At 54.9% G+C, this 21,379-nt stretch overlaps 1 protein-coding gene across 1 annotated transcript in view; it reads left to right on the top strand.

Annotated features, from left to right (window-relative positions):
- The first annotated feature begins 3,252 nt into the window (after positions 1–3,252).
- The window catches only part of TRPM8 (transient receptor potential cation channel subfamily M member 8), a 56,224-nt gene continuing 38,097 nt past the window's right edge, over positions 3,253–21,379 (top strand). The window contains exons 1-8 of the mRNA XM_037069194.1: positions 3,253–3,369; positions 6,088–6,161; positions 11,409–11,565; positions 12,539–12,716; positions 13,107–13,279; positions 15,737–15,911; positions 17,058–17,125; positions 19,280–19,477. Of these exons, the coding sequence (XP_036925089.1) occupies positions 3,253–3,369; positions 6,088–6,161; positions 11,409–11,565; positions 12,539–12,716; positions 13,107–13,279; positions 15,737–15,911; positions 17,058–17,125; positions 19,280–19,477 (1,140 nt within the window). The remainder of the gene's footprint in view (positions 3,370–6,087; positions 6,162–11,408; positions 11,566–12,538; positions 12,717–13,106; positions 13,280–15,736; positions 15,912–17,057; positions 17,126–19,279; positions 19,478–21,379) is intronic.

Below are 21,379 nucleotides of genomic sequence, written 5' to 3'. Positions count from 1 at the left end.
ACCTCTGCAGCTTGGCAAACTGTCTGCAAACTTGCTTTTGCCCAAGAGGCTCTCTTATTTGTTCCAGAGACTGAAGCTGCAGAAGTGCCTGGTGGCCTGTGCCGTTAGGTGGTGGGGAGACAATGTGACGTGAAGCCTGGGTCCCACAGCAAATGGTCTCCCACAGCAGACCCCTTGCTTCAGAGGGAACCTTCTAGAACCTCCTGTTGGTGTGGGGAGGGGGTCCTGAGACCCTCACAGCAGGGAGGCCCTGAAGACCCCATTTTAAGTCACCACTCTAGACTTGGCTGTTGAGAGAAGCCCCCAAACCCGGGACATGGCCCCAGGAAGCCCCCGCTCCGGGACACCCTGGCATTTCTTCTCAGCAGTGAGTCGCAGTCCAGGGAAGACCCGGCGCTGGGCCGGGCAGGAAATCAACTTCACATCCAGGAATTGACGTGAAATTCCTAAGAATGTGGCAGGAGAGAAGAAAGACCAGAGGTTTTCATAGTGTTTGTTACCTTCTCCTGGACTATCTTTTTGTCTTTCATTTATCCTGCCCACCCACGGCGTCCTGCTGTGCCAGGCTGTTACTGTGGTGTTCTCCTTCGCTTATGCTTTCCTCTCTCCCCTCCTCCCACCTCGCCCCGCCCCGGCCCCAGGGCTTACACACCTTCCCACCCCTTTAGAGGGAACAGCTCAGCCACAGAGAATCCCCTCCCCTCCCCTCCCCTCCCCTCCCCTCTGTTGGAGCCTGTGGAGGGAGCTGCCTCAACTCCCCTGCACTGCAACTGGTCACCCTTGCCTTGCCCAGCCTCTAGACACTTTCCCTGTCATTAGATATAGTTTCCAGATTACCTAAGCAGTACATTTGATTTTGGTAAACATAAAAAGTTAAAGGAATGGAAGAGAACTCACGCTTGGTTCCACCCCCCCACGTACAGCAGTGCCTACCATTTGGGGGTGTTCTCGCCCGTGGGCCACGTGCTCCTGTACACGATGTGTTTACATTGCCCGCAGCCCTGGCGGCCTGTCCTGAGGGTGCCTCCTGTGTTGGCCACTGAGCCCCCTTTCTAAGGAAGTGAGAGGGTCAAGGCCTCACTCAAGGTTGCAGGTTAGTGGCTGAACCCAAACTCACTGTCTTTCAAGGCAGAGCCTTTGACCCCTAGGATTTCTTACCTCCTGCTTCCTAACCCCCCACCCCACTCACTAGGAATCACAGTAACCTCTTCATGTCGCTAAAGCACACCCCCTCCCTGGCGCCATCCTCGTATGTCTTCTGGGTGGAATGTTCCCCTGTTGATGGACATGTCGATTCTTTCCAAGTGTCCCTAGTATAAATAGCCCTGGGTCTCCCGAGGACCCTCCCTCTCTCTCCAGGCCCCCACCCTGGGCTTCTCTGACCTTTCCCCTCTGTCCTTGGCCCCACGTCCTTCCTTCCAATGCCCCAGCCTCTTTCCCGCCGAAGCCTTAACCCCTGGGTGAGTTTAGCGGATTGGTAACGGCTTGCCTGGAACACCTGTTGGGTGGGACGCAGTGAAGGATGCCTGCGCTCGTGGGGGACGTGGACACCGACTGGCCTCCGAGAACCAGCTAGAAGCTAATCCCACCAAAGGCATTTGCAACACCGGGACGGAGCGGCTTGCCTCTCCCCTACCTGTGTCTTGCTTGATTGGACCGTGATCAAAAAGCAAAACTGCACTTTTTTCCATTGGGATGAAATAAGCAGTTTCTTCCTTGCGAGGCAAATGAAATCATTTCCTACTTAGAGGCAATTTGCTGTATGGGATCCTGGTAAAGACCCTGCAGCGTTGGTTTGCGGTTTTGCAACAATGTATGTAGAGCGCCAATTAATGCTCGGAGCCCGTCTTCGAAGTGCCTGGGGAGAAGAGTAAAGGACGCGCTCGTTGTTTTAAACAGCCTGGACCAGCCTGGACTGGCCTTTCCGAGAGAGGTGTAAAGAAGCTTCCAGGCCCCGTGGGTGAGGAGTCGGAGGCTGGCCTGGTACGGTGACCTGGAAGGAGGATCTGGCCCGTGTGGCTGGGCATGGGTCTCAGCCCTCTCCACCTCGGGGGTGTGGGCGGCGATGTGGAGGTGGCCTGCATACGGAAGGAGGATTTGGAGGGTGTGGGGGTGCCACCTATTCATTCAGACGATTCACTCAGTACATATTTGTGCAGGTCTACTGTGCACTGTACAGACCTCGGGAAGATAGTGGGGGACGAGAGAGACCTGGTCCCTGACCAGCAAGCCTAGGGCACAGGGGTCATGTCAGGGCAGGGCAGGGGTTGGGCTCACAGGGCACCTCCCTGAAGGAATGCCTTGTGAGGAGGAGGATGAGCAAGAGCTGACCAGGAGGAGAGGGTCTGGGGAGAGGGTGCAGACCCAGGGTGGGGGTGCAGGTGGGAAGGGCGGGGTCTGCATGAGGAGCAGGCCCATGGGACAGGGAGCAAGTGGCCCGGGGTTGGGGGGCAGCTGTGGGCCCCAGAGAGGGCGGCACGGGCCCCTGGGGAACTTGGTGCCAGGAGGAGACAGGAAGGGTGAGGGTTTTGTTCTAGAAACAGTGTTGTCACCGTGTCTGTGGACAGCACAGGTTCTGTCTGCAGTCTGGCTTGCGGCCTTCGGGCGATGAGGAGAGAGGGCTCCTGCCACGTGGGGGTTCTGAGCGGGAGAGGAGTGGGAGGGTGGCCCGGAGGCATCTCCACGGCAGCCGAGGCTCCCCCCATACCTCAGCAGGCAACCTGCCGGAGCCTGGGGTGTATTGCCAGCGTCCCCATGGGCCCTCCGAGTCTCGGGGGACCAGGAGGTGCACGCTGGCCCCCAGGCCTACCACCACCCCTTCTTCCCCTTCTTCCCCTTCACCCGCCAGGGTCAGGCCCGGATTCCTCTCTCCACCCCCTCCCCCACAGCCTGGTCCTCCAGCCGATGCAGGCTGCTGGTTACCCCAGGTGCTGAGGCCCCAGAGTCAGGTGGTCTGTGATGCACACCCCACCGTGGGGAGGGGCACCCAGGAGGGCCTGGCCCTTGCAGGAGGGACTAGAGACACACTGCAGGATGAAGAATGAAGGGCTGAGGCTCAAGCTGGGTCTCCAGGAGGAAGGGGAGGGAGGCGAGAGCAGTGGGGCCAGGGTCGGAGCCTGGTGGCCTGCAGACGGTGGAGCGCGAGCTCGGGGCAGGGGTGCAGGGAGGGACGAGGCTTTGTGACGGAGCCTCCAGTGGAGCCCCTTTCCTGCCTGAGGCCCACTGACCCCCGCCCATCCTCCACAGGCCAGCATGTCCATCAAGGGTGGCAGGCTCAGCATGTGGAACAGACGGAACGGCACGCTGGACAGCACGCGGACCCTGTACTCCAGCGTGTCACGGAGCATGGACGTGTCCTACAGCGAAAGCGTGAGTCTGGGCGCCCAGCCCATGCCGCCTTCACGCCAGAAGGCCTCACTCGGCAGTTAGGGTTCTCTGGGGACGCCCCGCCAAATACTCCTTCTTTAAAAAGATGATGTTGCAACAGGTAGTGTTTTGCCCTGCGGGCTGACTTGGTGGAAGGCAGAAGCGTTTCATTCTCTGTGTGGTTTTTCCAGCCGTCCTTTTTAAAGGCTGTGACTGCAACCCGAGTAAGCTGTGGACAATGCGCTTCTTGTCCGGCCTTAATGGAGATGTGAACACGCACTTTTGACAATCGTGTTAGTATTCGGCCTCGGGGGTTTCCTTGAAGCCCCGTTCGCTCACTGCAGAGACGCCTCTTGATTCGGAGTCCTCGTCCTTGACTCGAAGGCCAGTGTCTCACCTGTTCTTGCCATGGCGTCTCACCTGTTCTGGGCCGGCGGCCATGCTGCCTTTGGGATGCAGAGGCACACCGTCCTTGCTGGTGGTGGGTGAGCCGGGCCCAGGTCGGGTGCCCACGAAGGCGGTCTCCTTGGGCCGGGCACTCAGCGTTTCTGCCCGGCCGGTGGTCGAGTGGCTGACTGTGTGGTGCATCCTTGACCTGCAGGAAACTCCTCACCCCCTCGCTCCCGCCCCGGGTCCTCAAGGAGACGCTGGCTGTCAGGCATCATGGCCCCTGTGCTTGTCCACTCTCCACACCTGGGCCCTGGCCCTGTGGGAAGCACGCAGGGGATGAGGGACAGCGGTGACCTACACAGTGCTCTCCTCCAGTCCGTCTGGACTGCACGCTGGCTCAGGCGGCTGTGCCTTGGGGAGATGGGCCAGGCTGGGTCTTTCTCTTGCGGGTCCTGCGGGCTCCCACTGCATTCCTGGGTGGACTTCCCGCCACCCCCCGTACCCCTGCCGGTTGCCCCCTTAGAGATGTGGCCGTCTATGGGTAGAGCTTCGAGGCCTCCCTGGCACGTCTCGGGTCTGGAGGATCCTGTGTGGCCCCTGAGAACACATGGCTGTGTGAAGTGCATGGTCAGAGGGAACTTTCAGGTACACCTCAAGTACACAGCTTGGGTGACAGCAGAGGCTGTGCCACTAGACCCTACAGGACACCTACTGCCTTAGGCCACTCTGCCAAGGCACGGAGTCAAAGCAGCTCTGCCTCATACATAGAAACAAGTGCAGGGAGGCCTAGAAGAAGCCATTTTCCCCCCAGCCCTCCTCCATGGTGATGGGAGGGCCAGCTACAGATTCACTGCCCCGCCCCGGGTGTGTGTGTGTGCACGCACATTCGGGTTTCCAGGTCGCCTGGGAGCAACGCCACTCTGGACCTTCTGGAGCGAGTGAGCTGCGGCTCCTGGAAGTCCTCTGGGTGGAGGCTGGTGGGGTGAGCACCTCGCTCCCAGGGCATTGGGTTTAACACACAGGATTATCGGGGAAACTTTTGTTCCAAAGGCAGGGAGCAGGAGGCCGGAGGGGCACAGGGTGGGAGGTGGCCAAGGGCGGAGACTGATGGAGGTCCTGGGACTTTGTTCCAGGGGGGACTGTCCCACCCCATTTTGGGGATGCAGTCTGGGGATGGCCTTCCTTTTGGGGGGTGAGGAGTCGGGGCCGACTCTGGGGCCCGCAGCCTGACCTGAGAGGACAAGCTCGTGTGCGGCTGTCTGACAGTTCCAGCTGCCAGCACCCGGTGGCCAGAGGGAGGTGGCTTTGGGCTGCCAGCCCCGCCTCCCCAGGGCCCGGGCATTCTGGGCTTGCCAGTGGTTCACAGGACAGCCATCCCTCTCCACAGGGGCCCTTTCTCGGGTGGGGCTGTGCAGGCAGCACAGGGGACAGTGGTCCAGGATGGTCCCACCAGGTTGCTCAGCCACCTGCCCACTGTGGGCACGAGGCCCCCGCCTTACCCTTCACCCACATTCTGTGTCACTTGCTTGTCAATCCTTCTGGCCTGGTGGCTGTGCGTGGGGCCATCGCTGTGGCTTCGTTTCGGATTTGCCTCGTTACTGGTGGGGTTGAGTTTCTTTTCACACGCGGGTGGGGCATTCGTGTGTCTTCTCCTCAGTGCCTGCTCGAGTCTTTGCCGTTCTCCTGCCAGGTCCTCCACCCTATTCTTAGTGATTTGTAGTTTTTCATGCAGTCTGTCCACCAATCCCATGATTAGTGTGTTTCACAGTATCTTCTCCCACTTTGAGGAGTGTAGGCATTTTTCATCTGTTTCCAAATAGTCGCTTCTGGCAATTAAAGGGGTGTTTTTGGCTTATACAGTCTCCTGGCTGCTTCTCAGAATTAGTTTCCGGGTGCAGAGCACCACCCGGCACTTGGGGGAATACAGCTATGGACAGAGGTTTCGGACTCCATCTTCTGTTGAAAAGCAAGCATAAGAGGAATAGAATCTGCAATAATGCATTATTTGTGCTAAACTACCAACAAATGCTTAAATTCCCCCTGTAGCCTTAGAGAGGGAAAAACATAATCTATGTGTATAATGACATTTATTATAATATAACTCCGAGTAATTTTTGGAAAAATTTGCATTTAGTTATAAAAATGTAAACAAATGCCTCTTTTAAAAAACTTTGTGTACTCTTAAGAGTACGACTGGATGTTGGCTGCTATGAACATGTAGTACATTCTTACAGCCTTCGAAGTAGGCTCAGGCCATACTTCTGTTCCTCAGTCACGGCACGGGCGGGGGACTAGCTCAGTAACGTGTTGTCCAACGTTCTTTCTCCAAAGGACCTGGTGAACTTCATTCAAGCAAATTTCAAGAAACGAGAATGTGTCTTCTTCACCAAAGATTCCAAAGCCACGTAAGCAGCTATTTTCCCTCTGTTCTTGCTTCCGTGTTCGAACATAAATGCTTAACAGTCGTTTCAACAAACAAACACTCGGTCCTTAGATCACCGTCAAAGTTGCTTCCATCTTGCAGTTCTCAGCAGTGGTGCAGGAAGAATTCGGCAAGTAGCTTGAAGTTGGTCCCCAGAGTGAAATCATTTTGTCTTCTATTTTTAGCTTTGGCAAACCTTGGTAAAGTCTCCAAGAGAGGCTGTCGCCCCTTCAGCATCCCTACAAGCCTGCGAGCCCACCTGAGTGGGCGTGGCAACGCATGTTGCTGTTTTACGGTGGCTGGCAGGTGACACCACGCATGTGCATGCATGGAATCTGACAGGTTCCCTGTCAGGCTGTTGACCTTGGGCCTTCCCATCGAATCAGGTGCTCGTTTACTGGGAGGCTCCCTCGTGCTGGAACACAGGGGCGGGGCTACAAAGGCGGTGGGAATGGCCCCAGCAGCTGGGCTTCAGGGAGGCCCTGTGTGGGTGTTACCTAGTGAGTGAGTGAGTGAATGGATGGACTGCCGGTCCTTCCCACTGAAGATGCCCATGGGTCCTAACGAACGATTTAGTCCCACCGCCCTCTCCTCTTGGTCCTCTCTGCCTTTTCTCCTTTGCCCCTGCTGATAGAAGAACGAGTCCAGCTGTTACCCGGAGGGAGAGTTTATAATTAAAGCGCTGACCCTCTGTTGAGTGGATGTAGGAACAGAGCAAGGTGTAAGGACAAGCAAGAGCAGGGGCATTAGAATCAGCCCAAGGCCAACCTCGGCCTGTCTGCCTGCTCCCCGCGTGACCTTGAGCCGGTGACTGTCTTTTCTGAACCAGGTTTCTCACCCCAGAGTGCTGGCCAAGCATTCTTCACGGGTGTGGTTCTGATGCAATGAGGTGACCCATGAATACCTGCCACAGTGGCCCAGAGCATAACAGATTCTCAATACATGGGTTTTTTCATTTCGAGTGAGTTAGAAAATGGGCATCAAAAACAAAGACTCTTTCTTTAGTCATCAGTATGAACTTCCTCATCATGAGTCATGTGACAGAGTTAAATTCCCCAAGTGTTTCCCCAGAGGTTTTGCTGTTAACCCATTTGTGGAACTGGAACAAAACACAGTTTGGACGCATGCATTCATTCAACACACACTCACTGGGCCTCCGCCGGGTCACGGGGACTTTCCGTCCTCGATGGCTAGCTCTCCAGCTCCCCCTGCGGGGCAGCTGCTAATGTCACTGTACAGACAAGGTGCATGAGGTCCAGGGGGGTTCAGCATGTTACCCAAGGTCACGTGGCCCGTGGGACACCACTGACCAGGGATGGGACCCATGTTTTCTAGTTACCAGGAGGTGCGTTCTTGTGCTCCCAGCCCCCGCCCTCTGCCTGCCTTGGGCAGACCATATTCACCTTAGTTGCAGAGACCCCTCTAACTGGCTTAGGTGAGGGTGGGAGGACAGGCCTCCTGGCTAAAAACACGGCGAGATCCAGGGCTCAAGGCCACCAAGACCCGGTATCTTTCCACCCATTGTTTCTGCTGTTCTCTTGGTCGGCAGGCTCTTCACAGTGGTGGCAAAATGGTCACCATATCCTTGGTTTCTGTGTCCCCAAGTTACCATGGGGAGAAGACGGCCTTGTCCCCTAGTGATTCCACTGACAGGCCATGGCTCTCATTGGCTCGGCTTGGGCCGTGTGTCCCTCTCTACATGGATCCCTGGCTAGAGGATGGACCGTGTTGGTTGGCCAGGCTGGGGTACCGTGTGCACATGGATCCAATGTGCAAAGGGGTGATTCCCCGAAGGAATATCTGGGGGCTCCTGCTGGCAGAGGGGCAGTGAGTGTGAGATGTGGAGACCCAGAGCCGGCCCCTCGCAGGCTCCATTATGGCTCGTGTCTGGCCTCCCGTGAAGGGAGCTGGGGTGAGCAGTCCCCACCGGGACAACACAGGCAGAGGACAGGGACCTCTCGGCATCTTCCAGCTCCCATCTCACAGGGGGCATGAGATTGGAGACCAAAGTCAAACTCTATACTCTCTGAACTTCCCGTAGTTGTAATTTTTATCTCTCCAAAGGTGGCGGGACTCCTGTGCTAACCTAAATTATCCGTCAGACCAGGGAATCCAGACTATTCACAGGGAAACTCTGGTTTTGCAGCTGCTTGCCACACTCGCTGACGTGGGCTGTCCAAGAGCCCCCAGGAGTCCCTGGGGTCACCTCGTGGGCTGAGCCCAGCCACTCATGTGTCTCCACTCTAGCCCTTGGTAGATGCCTGTTGGTGGAGAGCAATGCCTGCCCTTTGCCCCTTGCCGCTGGTGCTCCCGAGACATTGTCACTCGGCCTCGGGGCTGCCTCCTGGACTGAGGCCGTGGCCCCTGCCCTGGGCTTGTCCTCTGCACTGCTGTGGCCAGGCCGGGTGTCAGGTGGAAACAGGAAGAATGCTGCTTTCCCCATAGGTGCTCCATGCCGTGGGACTTCCTGCCGTGACAGAAATATCCTACAGGCACACTGTCCTCTATGGTAGTCACTCGCCACGTGCAGCTATTGAGCATTTGCACTGTGGCTAGGTCAGCCACAGAATTGAGTTTATGTAATTTTAATTAATTCGAATATAAAATTAAACAGTCACACATGGCGAGTGGCTACCTTACTGACAGTACATGCTTGGATTCAGACTCGGTCTGGGAGTCAGAACTGGGGTCCTGAGGTTGTCCTCTCGCTCCATCTCCCCTGTCTGTCACCCCACCCCTCCCCCGGGTGCCTGCGCTCTGATGCCTCTCTGCCGCTCCCCTGTTTGTAAATGAGCGTCAGGCTCCCGCGGGGGCCCACGCCAATGCACCATTCACAGCAGAGCGAGCTGGCCTATAGACCCCTGCCCCGTACACTTGCCCTCATTAGGAACTCTCTTTGTCCGGCACCTTTGGTAGTCACCCCAGGCCTCAGAAGCTCTCGTTAGCAGAGGAGCTCATTTCTCGCGACAGCAAAGACACTGCTTCCAGGCAGTAGACTCTCAGCCACAATCAGAGCCCGTCTGCAGCAGCTGGTTCCTGCCCGTCCCATTTTTGGAAGCAGTCGTGGAAAACCATATCGCTGTCATCGTTTTGCAAAATGCAAACGAGATCTGCTGCCATGGAGTGTTTTTAGAAGTCAATCTACATTTTTGCCGTCTTCCCAGTAAGCTCGTCACTGAAGGAGGCCGTGAGAACATGGGCCTTCCTGTGGTTGCGGCAGCCACAAGCCCGCCTTCTGGAAGGCCAAACCCCCACTTCTCAAAGGCCGCTGAGGATGGACGAGGGTGCAGGCCATTTGCACAAAGACCAGTCAGTGTGCTCGTTGCTCATTCATTCCTTCCTCATCCCGAGGGTGTTTGCTGAATGCCCTCACGTGCTGGGACAGAGGGTAGGCGATAAACAGAGGCCAGCCGGGAGCCGACCCCAGCAGACCTCCTCCGCTTCTCTGCTTCTCACACCCGCCCTGCGCAGGGGGATCCTTATTCCGGGTCAGCAGCTATGGTCGTGCGGGTGGTGTGCTGCCCAGGGGTCAGTGGGGTTGAACGCTGTGCTGTCCCTGCATCCTGGCCAGGCCCGTGTCTGCCAGAGGGGCTGCCTTTCCTAGTAGGTTTGTGGCCAGAGTGACCCCATACTTTCCTGGGGGCCCTGGGGCCCTGTTGAGAGTGGTGAGGGCACTGATCCCACTAGGGCTTGGGCAACGGGGTAAATGGGACGTGCTCACTGACCAAGTGAGGGGCTCCGTGGGCTCCGTTATTCCTGTGCTGTTTTGGACAAAGGAGAGCTCTGCCCCTCTGCCCAGTGGCAGCGACCAAGCAGGGCTCTCATGTTGCCACTCTCCTTTCTCCTGGGACAGAATTCAATTCTTCTTGTGCACCGGCCATGGCCCCCTTGAGTCCTTAGCACCCTTCTGAGTCTTGTGTGAAGGCTGATGGGAGAGGGCACCAGGAGAATCGGGGGGCGGGTGGGGAAACAGGCAGAAGGAACCCGAGCAGCGCTTCTCGAGGGGTGGCTTTGGCCACGGTATCCTTTTTGTTTGGTTGTTTATCTCCGTAGACACCACAGCCCTCAGGATGCAGCACAGGCCTGGATGAAGGGGCCAAGTAGTCACAGATGTGTTTTTAAATTTTTTTTACTGCATTGTTGCTTCTTTTCTGTTGCCACTGCCTTCATTACTCCCCATTTGGCATGCACAGCACCACCACAACCTAGAGTCACTGGCTAGAGTTTGCTCCATGTGCCCAGCGCTGCGATGCTTTGCTCGGCTCCAGCCCCCTCGGCAAGCCCAAGAGAGGGGGGATTGTGCGGAACAAAAGCAGGTACTGGTTTGCTCCTCACCGCATGCCACCAGGTGCTGTGCTTGGCTGTTCCCGAGAGGACACCGGCAACCTGAGGCCGGAGTCCCATCCAGTTAATGTGTGGATGCCATGGAGCTCCGCCCAGGTCTGACTCTGGGTGGATTTTCAATCCATGTTTGCTCAATGATTGCAATTTGTTAGCAGGAAGAAGGGGAAGAGGTATTACCACTTAGTGCCTGTCTTTTCATCCTCTTCCACTCTCGTAGCCTGCATGTGTATCACTCAGCAATTAATTTAGTTCTATCGCACTTTGAATGCAAAGAGCTGGTGTTTGCTTATTGCATGGTTTGACCTTGTCCAGCCCAAATGACCGAGTCTCCCAAGCAGCTGATGTGCAACATGGAAAGGATGATGCCTTTAAACTCCGGAACGCTCTGGGCCCCTTCCAGGGAACCCCCTTTCTCCAGAGAGTACAGCCCAGGAGAAGGAGGGCCCGCCTTGATTCAGAAGAGGGTTAGTGGCCGGGCAAACTGGCAGGGCTGGGACTGTGGCACCGAGACTCACCAGGAGTTCCTGGGCGTTATGACCATTCAGTGGGAAGCGGAATAAATAGCATCCACATTTGTAAGACCCGTTCCCAGGATAACATCACGGCCCCTTGTGTACAAGCCAGACTCCACGCGGCAGGGTCTGCCCTCCTTACGACCCGGCTCTCAACACAGAGCCTCCTTCGGTGGGTGGACAGGTGCATGAAATACCAAGATGGTTTCTCAACAACCAACTGAGATGATGACAACAGTATAAATGAAGCTGGATGGCCAACTCTCGTTTTGTGCTAATTTAAGCTAGTACTGTGTGGCTTATTTGAAAACATGACAAGCCTGTTTAAGTCACTTGGTGAAATGTGTTCTCTGCATCCACGCCGTTCTGTACAGGGAAAATGTGTGCAAGTGTGGCTACGCCCAGAGCCAGCACATCGAAGGCACCCAGGTCAACCAGAACGAGAAGTGGAATTACAAGAAACACACCAAGGAGTTTCCCACTGATGCCTTCGGGGACATTCAGTTTGAGACTCTGGGCAAGAAAGGGAAGGTGAGCGACGGTTTCCTCCTCTCACTAGCTAATACATGTACTAACACCACTTGGGCTAGCTCAAGTTACCTTGAACTGTCTTAACAGTACAGAGGCGGGAGAGATGGGTGTTCCATCCAAAAACGATGACAGCAAAAGACAAACCTTGTAAAAGGATAAAAGCTGAGATTTGATTATGTGCAACGGGGAAACTCAGGTGATGACCGGCCCCTCACCTGGTGGCCTGTGTCCCACCCTACAGACAGCTATGGAGAACCCGTGGGCTCTCACTGGTGCCAGAGGCCTGTCCAACACTTTCTAAGCTGTCCTGTTTAGTGTGGCATGTGGCATTCTTGAGAATGCATATGGTTCTGAATAATGGCTACACACACCCACTGCACACCCATGTTGCAGGCTCTTACACGGAGTTTTACAACGTGTAATGACAGTTAACAGCGTGTCTTTAAGCCCCCCATGCCTTCTGTCTCAGGGACAGAACCATTCACAGGCAGCTGGAAGTCAGGGCCCTGATTCCTCCCCCCCCCAACCCAGTGCTGTCGTGGAAGCCCTGTGAGGTGACCTGGCCTCCTGAACTGCCCTCTCTTCCCGGGTACCGGGCTCCTGGACACCGGCAAAAGTCTCTAGTTCCGAAGCGCTCCCTGCATCGCGCACCCTGCCCCGCCTCCCAGTCCTCAATGAGCTGTCACCTCGACCACTGGAGGGCGCCCTAAAACAGGCCGGAGACCCCACCCTGTGTCTGTTGCAATGAGCACATCTCCCAGGTGTCCGTGCCTTTCCGATGAAGTCTCAAGTTCTAGGGCTGGCTTGGAGGGACCTTTGGTGGCCCTCCCGCATGCCCCCAGTGCACTGCTGTCCTTCCACTTCCCCATGGGGACCTTCCTGCCTGGTCTCGTGGGAGCAGGTGAACCCACCAAGCAAGCCCCGTGATCAGGAGGGCACACAGCGACCCTGACGCCTCCCCTCTTCCCCACAGTATATTCGACTGTCTTGCGACACGGACGCTGAAATCCTCTACGAGCTGCTGACCCAGCACTGGCACCTGAAAACGCCCAACCTGGTCATTTCCGTGACAGGCGGCACCAAGAACTTCGCCCTGAAGCCGCGCATGCGCAAGATCTTCAGCCGCCTGATCTACATAGCGCAGTCCAAAGGTGCGCCGCCCCGGCCGCGGGGTGTGCCCGGCCCGCGGGTCCGCCCAGTGCCTCCCGGTGCCTCCCGGTGCCTCCCAGAGCCGCCCGTGGCGCCCTCCTGCGCCGCGAGAGGGCTTCGGGGACAGAGGGGGTTCTCCTAAGCAGCTCCTGCGCAGAAGCCAGGTGCTCCAGAACTAGGGGGTTTATCGCTGTCTTAGAGAAAGCGAGGTCCTCAAATGAGTGGACCGGGAGCTCTGGCAGGTGGGGGTGGGGGGTAGGGGGTGGTCACAAACTAACTTTCAAGTCAGCGTTAAGGTGACTTCATGTTAAAGTGGGGGTGCTGCCAACTGTGAGCACAGGACAGGAGCCCCACTCAGAGCCAGCTGAGCCCTTGTTCTCCCTTGGCGACAGGCGCCTGGATTCTCACGGGCGGCACCCATTACGGCCTGATGAAGTTCATCGGGGAGGTGGTGCGAGACAACACCATCAGCAGGAGTTCAGAGGAGAACATCGCGGCCATCGGCATAGCGGCCTGGGGCATGGTCTCCAACAGGGACACCCTCATCCGGAATGGCGACGTTGAGGTTGGGGCGGGCCGGGAGGAGGGGGGCTAGGTCACGTGGGGGGAGACCGCCGGGGGAGTCAACTCCCTGGAAAGTAGGGTTTTGCAGGGAAGGCCTTTGGGACCTCAGGAACTCAAACAAAGCTGACACAATCCAAGAACTCCGGGGAGGAGTTGCCAGTGGCCATGTTTGTTTCTTTAAAATCTCTTCCCGGAGAATCCGGGGAGAGTTGGGTTTTTTATTCTTTATACCCATGACCTGAATCCGTCACAAGAGGCTCAAGCCTGGCTGCCATATCCTATTTCTTGGTCACACCCGGGAACTGAAGTCAACCATGCGGCACCGGTTCATTTGGCCCGAAGAGGCTGCGAGGCAGCCCCTGTTAGACAGTCATGTCTGCGATGCAAGACAGAGGATGGGGTTTGTCTGAAGTGTGGAATCTTGAACACAGCTGAGCTGGGGACCTCCTTAAGCTACAGGTGTTTCTGACTCGGAAACTGTAAGCCAGATGCTCAGAAATTCCAATTTAACCTTCCATCTGGGATCCTGAGAAAGGTGCTACATGTTTAGGATCTGGAGAATTACTTTGTTTTACTTTTATTTTTAAAAGATTTTCTTTATTTATTTGTAGACGGGGGAGGGAAGGAGGAGAGAGGGAGAGGAACATCAGTGTGGGATTGTTTCTCATGTGCCCCCTACTGGGGACCTGGCCCGCAACCCAGGCATGTGCCCTGACTTGGAATTGAACCAGTGACCCTTTGGTTCACAGGCCAGCGCTCAATTCACTGAGCCACACCAGCCAAGCCTGTTTCTTTTTTATTTTTAAAAATTATTTTACTTTTGTATCTGTTGGCATCTTTGAGGTTACTAAGGGGCAGAGGAGAAAGGGGAGGCATTTCCTGAGTGCCTGCTAGGAGTCACATGGTGGGGAGGGTGGAGGGTGGGTTTTGGGGACAGGGAAGTCTGGGTGATAGTCCCCACTCCTTTTCCACCTGCATCGCCTTAAGAGCAATTTCTTCTCTGGAGTTTTAGAATAATAACAGCCTTGTATTATTATGGGATAAATTAACTGAATAGTAGCTTTTATGGTTATTACTAGGTACTCAGTCAGGGATGGAAAAATGATTTCACATTGAGTGCCAGCTTTAGGGGGACTGTGGTCTGAGAAAGGATGTGAGAACAGTGGCAGGCTGGGTGGGAAAGAGTGTGTTATCTGTTGGTGACGTTTGTCTTGGGCTTGGGAGTCAGCTTATCCATGGTGGACACATTGCACTTATTCATTCATAGAATCATAGAACGACCCTGTAGAGTAGATATTTTTACCACTGAACTGGAACAACAGCAACAACAGCAACAAGAGAGTTCAGTGTTTGCCCCGTGGCAGTGTGCAGGGCCTGTTCTCTGCCAGCACGCGGGACTTGAAATGAATATATCTAGATTACACAGAATGCTCCAACCGCTAGGAAATTAAGGACCAAACAGGCAACTTTCTTGTCAAATAACTATCGAGTAAAAAAAAACCTTTCAAAAATATAATCGCAGATCACTTAGCAATGAAAATGAAAACATTATACACTAAGACCGATGGTAGAAGGCCAAAGCTGCACTCAGAGTGAAATGCATAGCCATATATCTTTATTGCTCAAAAAATAAAGAAAACAGTTCAATAATAATAATAATAGTATCTAACATTTATTTGATGGCACTTACTATGTGTTAGGCTTCATTCTAAATACTTTACCCATATTGACACTTTCATCCTCCCCACGGCCCCAGAAGTTCAGTACTACTGACTATGGTGAGGGGGCTGAGGCACAAAAGTGAGAAACATCCTTAACTTACACGGCTAGTAAGTGGGAGAGCCGTGGTTCATGGTCTTTTAACCACCACAGTCTTCAAGTTAATGGTCTTGAAAAGTAATAAAACCCACTAACTTAGGAAGAGTAGGTGGAAAACACTAATATTTAATCAGAAATAAATTAGAAAAAATGAGAAAGAATAGAAATAGTCTTTATTTTCTGAAATAATGTTAACAATTTAAGTAATAAATAGAACCAATAACCAAATATAGTAACACACACTGAGAGAAGCTGTATGGCCACTGCATGCATGTATGGAGACATGGATGTTCATGCATGTGCATCGTCCTGTCCCAAATGGTGTCCGTTTGAGTGAATTCATGGGAAAGAGCACGGGTGATGGAATAGGACTGGGTTGGGAGTGCGATCCTTGCCCTGTCATCCGTCACTTACGTGACCACAGGGAGGTGACTCAGCCACTCTGAACCTTCATCTCTTTGCTCTAAAATGGAGGCCTGTGCTGTAACATCTCTAGGACCTTCTGAACTTAGGAATCTGGGAGGGGCGTGGATGTAATTGAGCCTGACAGGTTAGCCTTCACGGGGGACGTATGGCCGTGCCATCAAGCATCTTGGCCAGCACGTGGAAGGCCAAAGACCAGTCTCTGTGTGCCTTCCAGGGCTGCTTCTCAGCACAGTACATTATGGACGACTTCAGGAGAGACCCTCTGTACATCCTGGACAACAACCACACCCACCTGCTGCTGGTGGACAACGGCTGCCACGGACACCCCACGGTGGAGGCGAAGCTCCGGAACCAGCTGGAGAAGTACATCTCTGAGCGCACCATTCAAGGTCAGGACTTCGGAAGTTTCAGGGTCAGGACTTAGGGAGAGGGACGCTGGACACATATGATAACCAGAGCAGCAGCAGCAGCACCAACGATAGTGACCTGTCACTGAGTAAAGCATGGTGAACCCCCCCTGGTTAGGTGCCCCATTGCCAGAGGAGAGCAGTTACGTCTCTTCCTGCTTCGGCACACTGGCAGCGCTTTGCCGGGGTCCCTGTGACAGGTGTCCTTCAATGTGCTGGAGCGACAAGAAGGCTCCCTTGTCCTGCTCTGATCCGTCAGATAGATAGCCTGCTGTCTCTTCTGCTACACAACACTTCAGAACAGATGAAAATCCCTGATGGCAAATGCGAGCTGACAAAGCAATGCAATCAGCTAGCGTAGAAATGACAAAGACCAACCCACTAGTTCAACGGTTGAATGGTTTACCTCTTTGAATCTTGGCTACTTCTAAATACTAGAGCCACGGTGAGGGGAGAATGCACCACTGAGTGAAGGCCTGTGTTGGCCATGGAGAGTGACACGCTCTTCCTGTGGTTGAGATGTGTCCCAGGGTGGACCCAGGTTGCTCGTGATGCGGGGACAGATGTCACCACTGGGGCCCATTGGGGCCCACGCTTGCGTGAGTGTGACAGGCAGGAAGGGACGGCATTTGCTCTCTGCTGAGAGGGTGCAGAGTCACGGATTTTTCACTCGAGGCAGGAAGGCACAGCATTATGCAGATGAGTGAGATGTTTTGAGGATAAACTCCACCCAGCCCAACATATGTTAGCGGAAGTACATTCTTAACCGACTTTAGCATTTCAAACACCACTAGCAAACTGCAGCAAGACCTGTGCCAGGCGGGGAGTGGTTTGGGACCCAAAACACCGGTAGTGATGCGGGAGTGGAGGGTCCCATCCGTCCGTGAGGCCCACATGCTGGGCTCGCAACGCAGGAGTTCATGGCCCTGCTCTTCCTTGAGGTAGGTGTCTCTTTTTTTTTTTCTTGAAATAAGGAATCGATGTAGTTTATTTGGTTTAAAATATTTCTATATGTGTGTTTTCAAGTGTGGGGCTGTGACTGAAATGCAGATGGTCATTCATCAAATGGTTATTCTATGCTGAGTGTTTCCAGTGAGCCCGACATCAGTGGCCTTTCGTGTCTTACAGATTCCAACTACGGCGGCAAGATCCCCATTGTGTGCTTTGCCCAAGGAGGTGGGAAAGAGACGTTGAAAGTGAGTCTTGGTTTGGTTTGCGAGAAGACTGGTAAACAAGCTCACTTGTCAGGTCGGCGTTTTCAGGGTTGTGGGGCTCACCCAGTCTAGCCCGCCCGGTTCGTTTCACTCCGGCAAGTCGGTGGTGTTTTCCCAGCACACACAGTTTCCCTAGCAGGCGAGGCGCGTCCCCAGCTAGGATTTAGGGAGAGTTTGAAGCGACATGAGTAGCCTGACCACTCCTTGTTGGCTTTGGCCATCCACCTGCTAAAGAGAAGGGTTGGTGTTAACTCCCGAGACTTAGGGATCACGACCAGCGCATACCTGTGTGGCGGGGGTGGGGGGGTGGGGGCAGGGGCTGTGGTCAGACACACACAGATCACCCCCGGTCGCTGTTCCCAGACCCCCTCGGGCCCACCCTGGAGCCTCCTGGGCACTCCACACGGAGGCGTCGGAAACCTAGTGATTCTGAGATCTTGGAAAGCTTCTCGGAGGGTTCCGCACCTGCCGTGTCGGGCAGCAGAGCACGAATTCTGCCTCCCACCCCAGCCTGCAGACTTGAGGCTGCTGAGTCCGTCTTGCCTGCAGCCAGGCTTCTGTTTGACTTAGAGTTAGTGAGACTGCAGGTGGGTGAGTCCTGGAAGGCATGATCAGCATTCCCCTGAGCTCATCTTTCCAGGAATAGGACATGCTAATAAGAAAGCAATTCTAACGCCCTCTCTTAGTTTCCATGTTGACTTGCCTATCACCCCGTTTTCCCCCAGCTGCCTTGACCTCTAAGACAGGGTTAGACGATGGGCGTCTGGCTTGCTTGGCCCTCTCCCCTCTCTTTACCACACTGCACCCTCCGAGTTACAAGTGTCCGGCAAAGTTATTTGGAATCTTATCATGTAGCACTTCTCTGTTTATTCTTTTACCTAGCAGTGATATTTTTTGTTCATGCATGCATGCATGCATGCATCTGTCCATCAGCAGGTGTTTACTGAGCACCTGTTATGAGATTTACTACTGAGACCATGGTTAAATTAGAGTAGAGATTCTTTTTCAATGGGAGATTGTCGGTATGTGAATGCTTGAAGAAGCAGCAGCCACAGAAAAGAGGAAGAGAAGTGGAGAGGAAGTACCTGAAAGACGGTTACATTTATTATTGCTCTCTGAGACTTTTGATTTGGAATCCAGAGTTTCAGAGAGCTGCCGCAGGCCTGGGGTGCGGCCTTCCTGCAGCCTTTTCCAGAAGTGTTGGCTCAGCCAGTACACGGCCCAGGACTCGGAGCACGGGAGAGGGAGAGGGACCGTGCCAGCTGAGTGTCCCTTCAGCTCTCCGTCCCCTCCCCTTCAGTGTCTCTGCAGCACCCCCCTCCCACCCCGCACAGCCCTTAGTGCAGGCAGTGGGGTGCAGATGGCTCCCTGGCCTGGTCTGGGAGCCGGCCCTCTGCTTGCTCGGATGCGGGGACCACACCCTGCAGGGGCAGCGTCTCCTGGAAGGGAAGCGTTGAGTCGTGGCTAAAGGAAGGTGCTCCTCCGCTTCTCTGTACCCGAATGTAGGTGCTTGGTCTTGCTGCGAAGGGATTGACATTCTCACCCCTGACCCTCTTCTGCTGGCCTCTGCAGTCTTTATACAGGACAGGTGTCCACCCAGGAAGCAGAGATGTTTCTTTTCTCTGTTAATTAAAGGGGCAAAGGCAACTATTGGAGGAGGGAAAGATGAGTCCACGTAACACACACGATGTGGCTGCTGCTTTGAATGTGTTTTCATACCTGAGGGGGTGACCGTGGTGAACCTCGGTCAGAGAAGCCGGCAATGGCGTTGGTGGACACCCTCTCAGGAGCTGCCGCTCAGCTCTGTGGTGTCAGTATTTGGGATGACCGGCTCTGTATCCGGGGGTATTTTCAAGCTATTATTTATGGAGGAGGTCAGTGAGTCACACGTGTCCCTGTTACGGGATTTGGTTCTAGCACCGGGTGGGACACCCCTGGCTCCCATTTCTCGTTCATGAGGCCATGGCAAGCATTTGGATCGCTCCTGACGGAAAGCGAAACCCCAGAGGGACACGTGCGGGGGATGGTGTGTCCATGTGTTTGGTGACCCACCTTGACTCAGAGCCTTGGTCTCGGGCCAAGTCCCGGCTATCCTGAGTGTCTCTCCCATCGGCGGCTGTGTCTCCCCTCGCCCAGGCCATCAACACCTCCATCAAGAGTAAAATCCCCTGTGTGGTGGTGGAAGGCTCGGGGCAGATCGCCGACGTGATCGCCAGCCTGGTGGAGCTGGAGGACGCCCCCACGTCCTCCACGGTCAAGGAGAAGTTGATGCGCTTCCTGCCGCGCACGCTGTCCCGGCTGCCTGAGGAGGAGATCGAGAGCTGGATCCGATGGGTGAGTCGCGGGGGAGACTTCAGGGGGCAAAGAAAAAGGAAGCCAAGGTCGTGGGGAGGGAGGACGCATCCAGTGCCTGCCTGCACTGGCAGCTGTGGGGCTTCTGTACTTTCTCAGTGACTTTGAACCTGTGCTCTGACCCAAACCAGTTTCTTGGTGGAAATGGAAGCTCCCATAAGATAAATGACTCGCCGAGTTCCTGACCTCATAAGGGGTAGCATATGGGGTTTTACACGTCAGTCTGTCTGTCTGCAAGGCTGGGAATCCTTCTGTTAGGCCATGGTGTCAACAAACGCGGAGCTGCATTTTGGATGTGGCTGTGGTGGGGAGGAAAGAAACCCCCACCAACAGTGTTTTAGAAATGCAGATTCCAAACTGAGTCGGCGTGGACCCGGGTTGGAGAAGCTGTAACTACAGAATGATTGTCTTTCTGAATTAACTGGCCTGTGATTCAGCTCAGAGTCCCTCCCCTTTTTCATTAGGTCACGTAAGAAGTGTGTCTTCATTGCAGTTTCTAGGGAGTATTTTAATATAGTGCCACGCCTTTCGTGTTTTCCTCTCTGTCTGACGATTGCTGTGGACTTGAAATGACTTTCGCTTTTGGGGCTGCTCCTGTCCGTGAGAAAGCCCACACGAACGTCAGCTGGTGCCTTCACATCCGCTTGCTCCGAGGTGGGCTTCGGCGTTTGGGTGTTTGCAGGACCCTGCGCCTGCCTTCGAGATTTTCCCACAAAAGAAATAACAGGCGCTGCCCAACGAGAGTTCTTTCCATCGTGGAGCCCATTCCATCGCGAGAGTCGAAGGTTGGACTTACTATAAATAATAAGAAAGTATTCTTGAGTTAGACTGGCGTTTCTGCTTCAAGGCAGAAATCGTCTGACTCGGGCTAAAACTCAGACACCTTCCACTTTCTGTGATGACATCGCCCTGTCTGGGGTTTGTGCCTAGTCGTACTCATCGGACATGCTAAATACATAGTGATTGTGACCCTGTCGGGTGTCAGACACACACCGACAATTAAAACTGCCTGGACTTTTGATCGTGTGCTCCTGGGGCTTCTGCAGTCGGTGCAGATCCCCAGGAGACCGTGCCCGGGGGAGTGACTCACTAGTGGGTGTGCGTTCAGTCAGCCGCCTCTTGGGCAGCTTCCCCAGTGGGTGGTGGGCGATGCCAGGGATCAGGTGTGGATCCTGCTCCAGCATCCGGAGTCGCGGTCCCTCCATCTCTCCAGGAGACCCAGGATTTCCCGGGACCTCGCCCTCCACTCCTGCCAGTTCTCTAAGGCATTCCCACCACCTCCCTCCGACTTCTCAAGAACTCGACCCTCATGGTCCCCCAGTCTGTCAGCCACCCCAGCTATCAGCCGTGCCTGCATTTCCAACTCTGGTTGATTGACCTGGTGCCAGATAAACACCTGCTCTGGGATGGGAGCTGGAGCAGGCCCTCGGGAAAGACGAGTGTGCGCACCAGGTGGAGTCCCGTCCTTAGAGAGGAACCCACTGAGACGCTCCTGGCGAGTGATCGCAGCGGGAGGCGTTGCTTTCAAACGAATGGGGGTTCTGAGGACAGGTTGTGTGGGTTCAGAGGGGCTGGGGTGGGGCGGTCAGGCAGGGAAAGCCTTTCGGGCCTCCCCAAGGAGCCGGAAGACAGTGGTGGGGGTAGAAGCAGTGAGCGGAAGCTGGCACTCTCATTGGGGATCAGGATGGGAGCTCCTTGAACAGCGTTTGGAGGGCTGGGTCTTGCTCAGGTGGAACAGGAAGTCACCGAGAGGTTTGAAGCAGGGCGAGGCTGTGGGCTGCAGTGGGGTGGGGGGCGGGGCAGGATGGAGGAGGGACAGGATGGAGGAGGCAACAGTGCATGGGGAGGAGAGACCCCCCCCCCTATCTCTGGGTCCCTGGGGGT

Source organism: Sturnira hondurensis, unplaced genomic scaffold (assembly GCF_014824575.4).
Source record: "Sturnira hondurensis isolate 20B ecotype Veracruz unplaced genomic scaffold, ASM1482457v3 Scaffold0018493, whole genome shotgun sequence".
Taxonomy (NCBI): domain Eukaryota; kingdom Metazoa; phylum Chordata; class Mammalia; order Chiroptera; family Phyllostomidae; genus Sturnira; species Sturnira hondurensis.
Note: the sequence above shows the minus strand (reverse complement) of the source record. Positions and strands in the feature narration are given on the sequence as shown.